Genomic DNA, 12,994 nt, shown 5'->3' on the forward strand with positions numbered 1-12,994 from the left:
TTGAGTTTTTGTGGCAGTTCTGAAACCTTAACTGATCTTTGAATTCCATGATGAATCTTTCAGGAAGTCCCAAGTTGATCAGGCCATGATGGTTTACCTTTTTTTGTTTAGTTGGACTGTTACTCTGTTAACGGTAGAAAGAAGTATTTTGAGATTCCTTGCTCTTTGTTGCTGGAACAGCCAGCCTTTAGATTTATTAACAATTTGTTCTCTTTGAAGAGCCGGAATTTCTGTGGAATTTTATGCAATAGGATATTCAAGATGGGTATATCACAATGTAAATAAAAGAAATGAATATTAGTTACAATGATGCAAAACAGCAATTTGGTTTTCGTTCCTGTCATCACATATGGTCATGAATGTTGAAAAGTGACCGAAAGAGTACAATCGTGAATACAAGCAACTGAAATAGGATTCCTCCAAAGGATTGTTGGAGTAACGTTACTCAACAGAGTGCATGACTTGGAGGTCAGGGTGTCTATCAGGTGAAGCTATTACTTCCCTGCATTTAGAGGTCACAGGTCTGGTACTACAGACGTATGATTAGAATGTTGCAGGAAAGAATTGCAAGATGAATTCTTCAAGCCGAGCCAACTGGCAAGAGACCTAGGGATAGACCAATAATGAAATGGTTGGAAAATATCCATAGTCACAGTTGGTTACACTTGGGAATCCAGCCAGAAAGTCTAATGACATTTGCTTCTGATACAACCCTATGGAGGAGGTGCCTGAGGATTCTACCCTCATGAACCTCCCAGGAATAGTGGGTGAAGAAGATTGGAAGGACTGATGATGCAAAACATTTGGATAAATATATTTCATCAGAAAATTATAAGTGTTTCTTAACTTCTTGCATGTTTCTGAAAATGTGTGTCTTTTGGTGAAAGATATCCACATCAGTGTTAAATCAAAATAACTGCTGCTTAGAATACTTTGAAATATTTCTTGTGCTGAATTAGACCATGTCTTGTCAATCTCAGGGTCAGAAATGCAATGACCCAGTGACTAACTCTGTTACCAACAATTCTATTGTTCACAAATTGAAATAGATGAATAAATAGTTTTACACTCTACAACTGGAGTGTTGCCATATAAAAAGTTGATGAAATTTGCTTTTTTTTTCTGCAGTTTCAGAAAACCTCCTTCTAAAAAGAGAAGATTGTTTTATCTGCAAAAAATGTTAATTTCCATATTCTCATTGCCAAAGCAAATAATGTTATTTCTTATTTTATTGGAGTCAGTTTTGATTCATGTAACTAGAGTTCTCGTCTCTTTCTTGAAATTTATATAGCCTTCTGGATAGAAAGTTCTTGTTGTGTGGGTAGCAAATATTTCATTATCTTTTTAGGCTGAACACTTGAGTTAACAATACCTCAATTCCACATTGCTACCAGCAATCATCATCATCATCGTTTAGCGTCCGTTTTCCATGCTAGCATGGGTTGGACGGTTCAACTGGGGTCTGTGAAGCCGGAAGGCTTCATCAGGCCTAGTCAGATCTGGCAGTGTTTCTACGGCTGGATGCCCTTCCTAACGCCAACCACTCCGTGAGTGTAGTGGGTGCTTTTTACGTGCCACCCGCACAGGTGCCAGACAGAGCTGGCAAACGGCCACGAACGGATGGTGCTTATTATGTGCCACCAGCACAGGGGCCGGGCGAGGCTGCCAACGGACACAAACAGATGGTGCTTTTTATGTGCCACCGGCACGAGGCCAGTCGGGACGGCGCTGGCAACGGTCACGAATAGATGGTTCTCTTACATGCCACTGGCACTGGTAACACATCTGCAATTTCCATTGATCGATTTCGGTTCTGATCCTCACTTGCCTCAACGTATCTCCTCTGCAGCAAGACACCTGTTCCTGTCCCTCTGTCACATTGTAACCTCTCATCATCTGGCACAAGGCCACCTCCTCCAATACCCCACCCCTTAAAGGATCTTTGTCTTGCGAGTTACTTGGTGACCCCACCAGTACTGGCACAGTGTAAAAGAACATCCAGCTCAAACTGTAAAGTGGTTGGCATTATGAAGAGCATCCAGCCATAAAAACCATATCAAGACAGATCTCACCGGTGCTGGTTTCATGTAAAAAGCACTCAGTCCTCTCTGTAAGGTGGTTGGCATTAGGAAGGGTATCCAGCTGTAAAAACTATGCCAAAACGGACAGTGAAGCCTGATGCAGTCTTCAGGTTTGCTAGCTTCTGTCAAACCATCCAACCCATGCCAGCATGGAAAATGGACATTAAATGACAATGATGAAGAGGAGGATAATTCAGTTGTATTATTTGAGATCCTGATATACTGGCCACACTTTAAGAGCCTCACACCTTAGTGAACCTTTCATTTTTAAGGCAAATCTGAGGCTCACTCTATTCATGTGATGATGAGGAAGAGTGTCATAACAGTATAGGGGCATGAGTGTCATATAAATAGCTACTTCATGATTATGGTGGCTGGGTTAATCACATGTGAATACTCTATTTCTTGAGAGTTAATGAGAGAACCTCTGCACACATGGGCACTTAATCTGCTAGAAATAGCAGTCAAACTACTCTCCAGCCACACTCATTTTAAAATGATATTGGATAATGCTGCTCTAGAATTTTTTATGGTCCCATCACTTTGTTAGAAAAGAAAGGGTGGTACCCATGACCTTTACAGATCCTTCATGATTAGTAGAAAGATGAGTGAAAATTATTTATGGTTGACTGCAATAGTTGTGCCAAAGTTATGATTGTGAGGCTAAAGCATTTGCTTTATAAATGTACCACCCAAGAATATGTACAATCTTTCTATGCAATCCAGTTGCAAAGCTTGTATTAACCTGAAACTCTGGTAGGAGAAGCTTGCCTAAGGTGCCATGCTGGGGGTGGTGGTGGTGGTCAATCTCCGTATTCCTTGATTGCAAAGTGAACTTCTTAATCCTACAGTCATGCCAGTAAACCCTCCCCCAAAGTACTGCTGCTTAACACCACTATGTCTGAAAAGAAGTTTTGATGTATTACAGCTGAAACTTTTTTGATCCTATTCTGCTGGATCAGGTCTCTCTCTCTTCGGTCTAAGTAATATCTGCTTCTGGTTTGTATCTCTAGAAATAAATTAGTTATACCAATAAATACTAAAAGGCAGACTAAAATTCAGAACTTTTGCTTTTCATACAATATGTCTGTTAGGCACAAGAACAGTTGTGTATTAAGTTTATTTTCCAAACCACATGGTTCTGGGCTCAGTTCCACTGCATGGAGCCTTTTAGCTATAACCCTGGGCCAATATGCCATGTTGCCACATTCTGGTGTTAGTGGATATATGGCATCACTTCATTGTGATGCAGTGTACACAGAATAAAAGAAAGAATAACTAGAAGACGGAAACTGAAAGAAGCCTGCCATGCGTTTGTGTCTCCTTGTGTTGACATTGCATGATAGTTGTAATCGAGTGTCCCTATCTCATATGCAGGGTCATGCTTTCCCAATATTTTTGCGAGAACACATTTGGCCATGGGGGAAATATTACATTGCTTGGAAACAGGTGAAGGTTGGTAACAGAAAGAGCATCCAGCTGTAGAAATCTGCCTCAAATAAACTGATCCATGCAAGCCTGGAAAACTGGATATTATGTGTATGTTGCTTAGATATGAAGTGTAATGCTGTGCACCAGTAAAAGTTCATAGAACGGAAGCAAGATTTTGCAATGTCTGTGAAAGGTGTGCAGAAGAATGCCCGGCTCTATATCTTTTATCTTTGACTTTTTTCAGCCATTAGGCTGAGGTCATGCTGGGGCACCGCCTTGAAAAATTTTTAGTCAAATGTATCAATCACAGTAGTTATTTTTTAAAGCTTGGTACTTATTTTATCAGTTGCTTTTGCTGAACTGCTAAGTTATGGGAACATAAACACACCACCACCAGTTGTCAAGTAGTGATGGTAGGACAAACACAGACACATACACACATATGTAGAATGGGATTCGTTCAGTTTCTATCAACCAAATCCACTCACAAGGCTTTGGTTGGCCTGAGGCTAAAGTAGTAGACATTTGCCCAAGGTGCCATGCAGTGGGGCTGAACCCGGAACCATGTGGTTTGGAAGAAAGCTTCACATCACACGGCCACACCTGTGCATTTTGTCAACTATTTTTATTTTGCTTTTTATGTTATCAGTTTTGTTTGAAGAAGGAAAAACAATGTATGAATGAAGGAATAATGTGTCACTGGAGAACTTTTGAAGGAATGAATAAATATTGATGGCTTTATGTGAATTGGTTAATGTTTAGTGGTAATATCTGGCTGGGGATGTATTTAACCCTTTTGATACCAACCCGGCCAAAACCGCCTCTGGCTCTGTAGTACAAATGTCTTGTTTTCATAAGTATTGAATTACAATCTCCCACTAAACCTTAGTCACAATTTATGTTCCTAACACTAGCTGAATGATAACTAAGTCATTTTACTAAATTTTTTGTTATATTTAAAGTAATTGAAAGAAATAGAGAGCATCTCAAAATAAATACAGTAACGAAAGGGTTAAAGGGAATTTAAATGAACTGAGAAAAAAAATGGATTTTCAAGCAGAATCAATAAAGTAATTCATACATAATGTGTTTGTAGAAAAGATGTGTCATAGGTGTGGTTAAATGTACAGTTTGTAGGTGTGTGGTAATAATCTAGAGCAGTGGTTCCCAACTGGACTCCATATGACTTTTGGGGGTCCACACAAACAATATAGTAAATTGGGTCCACAGTAGTATTTTCAGGGTCCATGAAAAGATTTTGCTTTAGATGTATTTATTGCAAGAAACGACTAGGTTTCTTTCTCTGATGTTTTACATAGTTCAGCCTACGCAATGTGAAAAACGAAGTAGGAATTTTGAAAGAAGTATCTATAAAACCTGTTTTTAAACATTGAATGGCTTTAAGGGTTTGCCAGAATAAAGTAGTAATCAAAGGGGACCATAGTTTTTTTTTAAATGGTTGAGAATCACTGGTCTAGAGTGACAAAGAACAAAGGATTTGAAAGATAGCACATTTTTGTTGGGTATGAAACTAAGCATTGAGTTCATGCGACATAAAGGGAAGATTAAAATTACTGAAGAAATATGGATATGTGATGTTGAATGAAGAAATATAGGAAGATTATGAAGATAATAGCTGTAATCAGGTGAAAGTTGTGATGAAATATCTTGTGATAATTCACTTTATTGTTGTTGCATAACATACCTCTGATATCAAGGAGACTAATGGGAAATATAGACATGTCACATGGCACTGTTGGAAAGGGGATTTCGCTTTGTGTAGTGGTTGTGTAATGTCTCTGTATTGTAGTGTGGTGGAAATGTGAGCATCGCTATATTTGGGGTGTGGTGGAATTGAGATATTATATCTTGGTACAGTGGAAGTGATCTCAGTTGGTTGTGGCAGTTTGAACATGTTAGGTCACTACATTGTGGTATGATGGACATATGACATTGATGTTACTACATTGATATGATGGACATGCATTGTAGGAAGGAACGTGCAATATTTAGCACATTCTAGTACTGGTGGACATATAGCATCACTACAATGCAGTATGGTGTACACAGAATAAGAGAAAGAATAACTAGAAGTGAGATAAATATTGACTATATTAGCCTAAATAAAAATAGGTTAATAACTGTATAAGTAGACCTAAATACAAGTGTTATTGGGTTAGATATTCTGAGAATATTGCCACATGCATATTCTGTATAGCATTACATTGTTAACTATATTATTAAATGCATTTACTAGTGTGTGTGTGTGCATGTTATTTTCCATTAGTCTTTTAACTTACTATTTTTTCTCTTTTTGCAGCTTTGAAAATCATAACTTAGATATTTGTCTGAGATAGATGACCGATAAGCATTATATTCTACTGTTGACAGTTGAATACAAATCGTTTAGTTATATTGTTCGATTGGCAATTATTTTTATGTGTGCTTGTCTATGATGGAATTGGTTGGATGAATTGTCATGACCTAAGTCAGTTCTTGTTCCTTGGGAGGCTGGAAGTTGCATCTCACTCACAGATAACATTTTTGGCATGGTTTCCACGACAGAATGCCCTTCCTATCGCCAATCTCTTTACAGAACATATACTGGTGCATTTTAGTATGGGGCCAGTGCTAGAGCAGTTGCTTTGTCCTTGGCAAGACTAGAGTCTTCTCTTCCTTGTGTTGTCTCCATTTGTTCATTGCTGTCTTTCTTACTAAACAACTGGATGGGGGGGGGGGAGACTGGTAGCAGGAGGGAGAGGGGGGAAGAGAGACAGAGACAACTAATAATGATTGTTGAGGAGATTGAACTGAAAAGGCATGAGTAATGTGCTAGAGAAAGAGAGAGTGATTAGAGGGAGACAGGGTAACAGAAGTGAGTACTGGAAGTGAGAGGAAGAAAGCAGGTGAATTTCAACAGTGAGTGGCAGAGGAGGACATAATGTGATGATGATGATGATGATGATGGATGTTAATAATGAGTGATAGAGGAGGAAGAAAATCATGAGACTGAGTGATGATGGTTGCCAACAATAAATGGTAGAGGAAGGAGTAATGTGATATGAGTGATGGATGTCAGTGATGGATGACTGAGATTGAGAGGTGTGAATAATGAGAGATAAAGGAGAGCGTAAAGTGAGAGGCTAGCAATAGTGTGACAGGTGATTAAAAAAGAATATGGGGCTTGAATATGGACAGATCCAATTGGATGCCATCCCTTGTTACACATGTTAGTATGATAAAATGGTAGGTAGAGTGATAGCAGGAAGGAACATTGATAGGGAGTAATTATAGTGAAGAGAAAAGGAGAACATCAGATGAATATAATGGCCGTGAGGGGGCCCAAATGTAGGCAGGGAGATACACCTACCTGCCTACTTACTTTGTAATTACAGTTGTATATTTATGATAATAGGTTTGAAATACAGACTAGTATTTAAAAGGAAGATAAATGATTGAGAAGCAGAATAAAGGGATGAGGGGGACACGGGTCGTGCACAAATATGTGGGCAATCAAAAGACCAATGCTGTTGGCTTATCTTCCTGAATATTCTTGACAGGAAAGTAATCAAAGAATGGATAATGAACAATAAATAAAATATGCTATTGATTATAAAAGAAAGTCTAATTTGAGGAGAAAAGATGAATAAGTAACTCAATGTTGGCGCCATTAACCTTCCAACATAGACTCCTGATTAAATCTCATTTAGTTATTTGTTGTCTTAGATCATACTATTTTGTTTCAGTAACAGAAATGTAACCCCACCTTACAAATTTCATGTAATTACCAGTGGTTTGACAGTCTGAACAAATCAGAACTGTTACATATCACAGTCTGTCCTCTTTCAGCTATTGTGTATATACTGACTCTGAAACCACTACTGAGTACACTAGTGGTGTTTGGAGCCATCTCATTTGAGCAAGAGCATAGGGGGGGGGGAGCCATATCAGCACATGTGGACACCATTGTAATGCTGCATGGCTTTGAAAACAATAAAGGTCAAGATGGTCAGCATCAATGGGAAGTGGTAATACAGAGCTAAAATCAACCCCGACAGGTTGGTGGGTGTGCAGCATGACTTCTAAAGGAACACATCCTTGCTGCCAGTTAGTCTAGTTGGGTACTGGACAGATAGACTCATTGAGTTAGTGGGGGGTTCATTCAGTCCAGATCTCCAGGTGGATAAGAACTGTGATGAAGTTACAATTAGTGGAGCTAAGAGAAAGCTGTATCTGAAAGGTTGAACAGAGGGAAGACGCAGACATCACTTCCATTACATATTACCACCTGATTAATGTGCTTTGTCTCAGGGCTTATTGACTGACTGCTTATTTGATTCTTGTGGAAAGGGTTTCATCTGCTATCAACAACCTCTTTGTGGAGAGCTCAGTATGTTGTGGTTGATGATGCACAGACATATGCTGAAGCTGAGGCAGCTACAGAGCTTCCTGGATGGTGAGCAAGCTTAATGGTCATTTGTGAGGCATGTTTTCCTACAATTCATCTCTTTGGTGTAGTTTAACGAAGAGAAAGGCTGGGCTTTCTACCGGTCAAACAATGTAGCCTGGAGCATAGCTAGTGGTGAGCAAGAATAGTGATGTTCTAAGGGAAATTCTGGATAATGATGAGAATCAACTGGTTGGGGTATCCTGAGAGACCTCCCACGAGGGTATTATGAATAACTTATAAAAAACAAAATCTCTGGTTTGGCATTGTTACCAAAGAGTATTTCCAGTCTGATAAATTCTGCAGGCACAGAAATGCTGTGAGCAGGGTCTGTTCTTGATGTGCACAGAATGGCAAGACCATTCTGCATATACTTATTCAATATCTGAGCATTGCTGACTTATGGGGTTATTTTGAACAGCTGCTGTCATGTGTAGGATGGATCCGGCTAACCTCTGAATCCATCATGAAACTTTGGCTAGGAAAGGAAAGCAATTTTCCTTTGTCTGGTGGCAAAAGAATAAGGGGTTCTTTGGTAGGTGTAAATGTAAAGACACTTTACAGTCACTTTTTACTTCAAACAAAATATCAATGACTTCTTGTAAGTTTCTCTTGGAGATGGTGGAAAGAGAAGTGCTACCCTGTAGTAAATTTGTGAGGAATGTGGTTAAGTATGCTAGTATTGCCCTTCTCTCAGTAGTTGCCTGTAAAGAACCTAGCTGGGAGAGAGAACCTGCCCATAGTAGTTAGAATAATCTTGGATTTGTGGAATTTTTGATAGGCCATAGGTGACAGTTCTCCCCTCTGGGAGAACTGTCTATCATGTAATTGTATACTATATGTACATTAATATTTTCTTCTCATTCGTTCAACTTCTTTGTAAAACATCTCTCTTTTGTAACTTATCTCTGTAATATTTTATCAATAAGTCATTCTTGCATAGCTTATGCCATAATTTTTAGTTTTGAATTTCCATTTGAATGTGCATATGTTTTTAAAGTGTTCTATATTAATAGTATAATGCTTTGTCTTTCAGGATGCTATTTAACTTGAAATATTCCAAAACAGGATGATGTCTGAGCTTGGAGAAAACCCAACATCGAAAAGAAGGTAAATTGTTAATTCAGTTTACAGAACATTCCTTTGGTATAACTATAATTTTGTGTAAAGGCAGCAGTTTGGCTGAGGCATTAGAGCGTTATATTGAATCTATGCAATAAACATTTTGGCCCTTTATTTTCATCCATTTAAGGGTTAATAAAGTACCAGTTCGATATTGTGATTGATTCTTCTGGATCTGTGTGTGTGTCTCATGTACTTCAAAAGTCCAACCTTGTAACTTAGCTCAGCACTGATGCAACTAGAAAATTACATTAAGGATACATGTGTGTCTGTGTATGTATAGCAAAACTTGTTCTGCTTTCATTCCTCTCTTATTTTAGCCTCTCATCTCCCGGTGTGAAATCACCCCACTTGGAGTTTCATGGTCTTTCCAGCTACATGGTGATCTCAGTAGTACTGATATCATGAAAAAAGATCTCTACATGTTATAAAGTGATTGGCATTGTAATATTGTATTTGCAGCTCTGATTATTTAAAATTGTTGAGGGTTTCTTTAGTGTGCATATGCTAGGAGAGGAAAGTATGTGCACAAAGTTGGGGGTGGAAGAGTATGATAGTTTAACTGTATTTTTATTAATGATCTTTGGGATCTTTTCCTTTTGAACGGCAGTTTTCAACACAATTTCTAGTTAACTAAGCACTTTTAAACTTCGTATACTGGTAGAATGTGTCAAAATAAAACATTTTTTCTCTTGGCTTTCTAGAGAAAATTATAATTTGTAAGTTTAACGTAGTTTAATTTTTCAAATTTTAACCAATCCTATTGCCTCTATTGAGCTGAAATCATTTGCTGTGTCTAAAACAGACAACATCCTGTCACTAACCCTAACCCTAAATTTTAGCCTTTCATTTTTTTTTTCTTAATTGTTAAATTAATTTAAGGATAACAATTAAGAAAAAAAAATGAAAGGCTAAAACGAAAGCAATGGAAAATAATTTTAATTTAACAATTAAGAAAAAAACAAAACAAAAGGCTAAAACGAAAGCAAAAACTCAAAACAAAAACAAAACGAATAATTTTAGACACATGCGTAACAATTAAGAAAAAAAAAACGAAAGGCTAAAATTTAGGGTTAGAGTTAGTGACAGGATTTTGTCTCAGTTTTAGACGCAGCAAATGATTTCAGCTCAATAGAGGCGATAGGATTGGTTTAAATTCAAAAAATTAAACTATGTTAAACTTACAAATTACAATTTTCTCAAGAAAGCCAAGAGAAAAAAATGTTTTATTTTGACACATTCTACCAGTATACGAAGTTTAACCCTTTCATTACCAAACCGCCCAAAACTGCCCGAATTTACCTATTCATATTTAAATGAGAATATCAGAGCAAATCTCTTTAGTACATTCGTGAAAACACGTATTATACTTCGTAAAGAGTTCAACTACAGTTTTGTACAAAAATCGAAGTGTAATTTTAATTCCGTGAATTTTGGGAGATTTTTTTCTGAAATTTGTTCCTATTGTGTTTTCAAAATTTGTAATTCTGACAAAAAATGGATACGAATTTCATTATATCAAGCAGCAAGTCAGAATTCGAAGGATTTTCTACTGAAGACCTTCATAAATCTAACTCTATGACTGAAAAAAAAAAGCATGTGGTATTTGATAATGAATCTGATGTTTCATTTTCCGAAAGTGAAAACAGTGAATCCGAGAGCTCCGACAGCGATAAAGAAAATGAATTGGCACCTGAATGGAGTAAAAATTTAAAAACTGTTTCTTTCGGTGATTTTTCTGAAGAAACTGGACCAAGCCCCAGACTTTCCCAGGAGAGTAAAGCCTTAGACTATTTCTTTTTACTTTTTCGAATGAGCCTATTTGAAATCATTACGGCGGAAACGAACCGTTACACTAAATGTAAACAAAACGAAAGAAAGTGGTTTCCCATAACCTTAAATGAAATTAAGACTGTTTTGCCATAAATATTATTATGGGTATCAGAAAGTTACCCAGAATAACAAATTCTATCGTAAAATTTTGTTGTATACCCAATTGAATATTAGCTAATAACCCATTTTCTATAGCGATGTTTGAACAAAATTTTAATAATTTTATATTTTGTTGAATTTACCTGTATCTACCTGCAATTAGAGTCACTTTGTGACAAAAATTATAGTATAGAATTGGTTGAGAACATTTCATTAAATTATCTTCCAAAATTCACGTTAATATATTGATAAATAAAAAAGTTATAGTTGTTTAATGAAACCAGACTAAATTTATGATTATGTTAGAAATTAATTGACACACATATGGTGTGTATTTTGGTCAGAAATATAGTAACGAAAGGGTTAAAAGTGTTTAGTTAACTAGAAATTGTGTTGAAAACTGCCGTTCAAAAGGAAAAGATCCAATCTTTGTTATGTTAAAGGAGTAGATTGAAAAGGAGTACATAGTCAGTTAAATTCCATTGTATTGCTGATTGATATTTCATTGACCCCCCTCCACTTCCAAGAAGGATAAATGGTAACGCTAACCTCAACGGGATTTAAGCTTGGAATGTAAAAAAACAGTGTAGCATACATTATAGGAGAGCAAAGTATTTAGCATTTAAGCAATAAATGTTCTACCTTTCCATTCTGTATTTTTTAAAGAAATGGTTTTTAGATTTTAATGCTTTCTTATTCAGAAGCTGGCAATTTTTTTAAATAAAACAAAATTTTTTTATCAGAATATTAATGAATTGAAGCATTTTAAAATTTGCAGAAAATAAAAAGGAAAATCTCTTAACCAATTCAGTGTTTTGTATCTATTTTGAGATATATATTAGGTTCACATTTTAGATAGATAATATCTATGTATTCTATAAATTTTCTGTCGAGATGAAAACAAAAGTATTTCATTATTACAATGTCAACCACACGATAGACTCATACATATCAATAAGTTCAACGAGGCAAAAAAACCCAAAAAAAAACAAAAACACACACAAATCTTTCTAATAACTATGCTTCATATAGCTACAGTGAAATTCTTTCTGTGATTAGGCCACAGTTGTATGCTGAAAATTTTGACATCTTACAAAATAAATGGAAATTTATTATAACAGTTTTGTTTTTTTTCTTTTCCTCTTTTGATAACTAAAATGGCTATTCGACAATGTAATGTAAATTTTAATTTCTTATTACTTCATATCAACAATTACGAACCAAAACCTTTCCTGTATATTGTCTGATATCGATTGACAATGTCTCCTGTTAGGGCAAAACAATTCAGAAGTTAAATGTAAAATGGAAATCGAGCTGGTGAAATTACAAAATGTACTTATTTTCTGGTTATAAGCTGCTGCTTTATATATATATAGTTTGTTTATATGCTACTATAAGAACATATACATACTTGCTAAAATTTTACTTGCTTTATTAATTTATTGTAATAGGAAATAACATGGGCTATTTCAGATGTGACCATCCAGTCTATATATATATATATATAACTTTATATTATGTTAAAATCATTCAATAAAACTAAAGAAAATATTTTTATGTAAATTGTATATATATATATCAGGAGTGGCTGTGTGGTAAGAAGTTTGCTTCTCAAGCACATAGTTCTTGGTTCAGTCCCACTGCATGGCTCCTTGGGCAAGTGTCTTCTACTATAGCCTCGGGTCAACCAAAACCTTGTGAGTGAATTTGGTAGACAGAAACTGAAAGAAGCTCGTTATATATATATGTGTGTGTGTTTGTCTCCCCCACCCACCATCGCCTGACAACTGATGCTGGTGTGGTTATGTCCCCATAACTTAGCAAAAGAGACCGATAGAAATAAGTACTAGGCTTACAAAGAATAAGTCCTGGGGGGTTGATTTGTTTGACTAAAGGCGGTTCTCCAGCATGGCCATAGTCAAATGTTTGAAACAAGTAAAAGAATGTGTGTGTGTGTGTGTTTGTCTCTCTCTCTCTCTCT

The 12,994-nt window shown here is 36.5% G+C and overlaps 1 protein-coding gene across 5 annotated transcripts in view; it reads left to right on the plus strand.

Moving 5' to 3' along the window:
- Positions 1-12,994, plus strand: part of LOC115209135 (palmitoyltransferase ZDHHC3) — a 111,914-nt gene that overhangs the window by 58,728 nt on the left and 40,192 nt on the right. For all 5 annotated transcript variants that reach the window (XM_036501587.1, XM_029777285.2, XM_029777284.2 and 2 more), the window contains one exon: positions 8,996-9,069. Coding sequence is in view for 4 of the 5 variants with exons in the window: in XM_029777285.2 (XP_029633145.1) it covers positions 9,029-9,069 (41 nt within the window). In the remaining variant the exon portion in view is untranslated. The remainder of the gene's footprint in view (positions 1-8,995; positions 9,070-12,994) is intronic.

This window comes from Octopus sinensis, linkage group LG3 (assembly GCF_006345805.1).
Source record: "Octopus sinensis linkage group LG3, ASM634580v1, whole genome shotgun sequence".
Classification (NCBI taxonomy): Eukaryota; Metazoa; Mollusca; class Cephalopoda; order Octopoda; family Octopodidae; genus Octopus; species Octopus sinensis.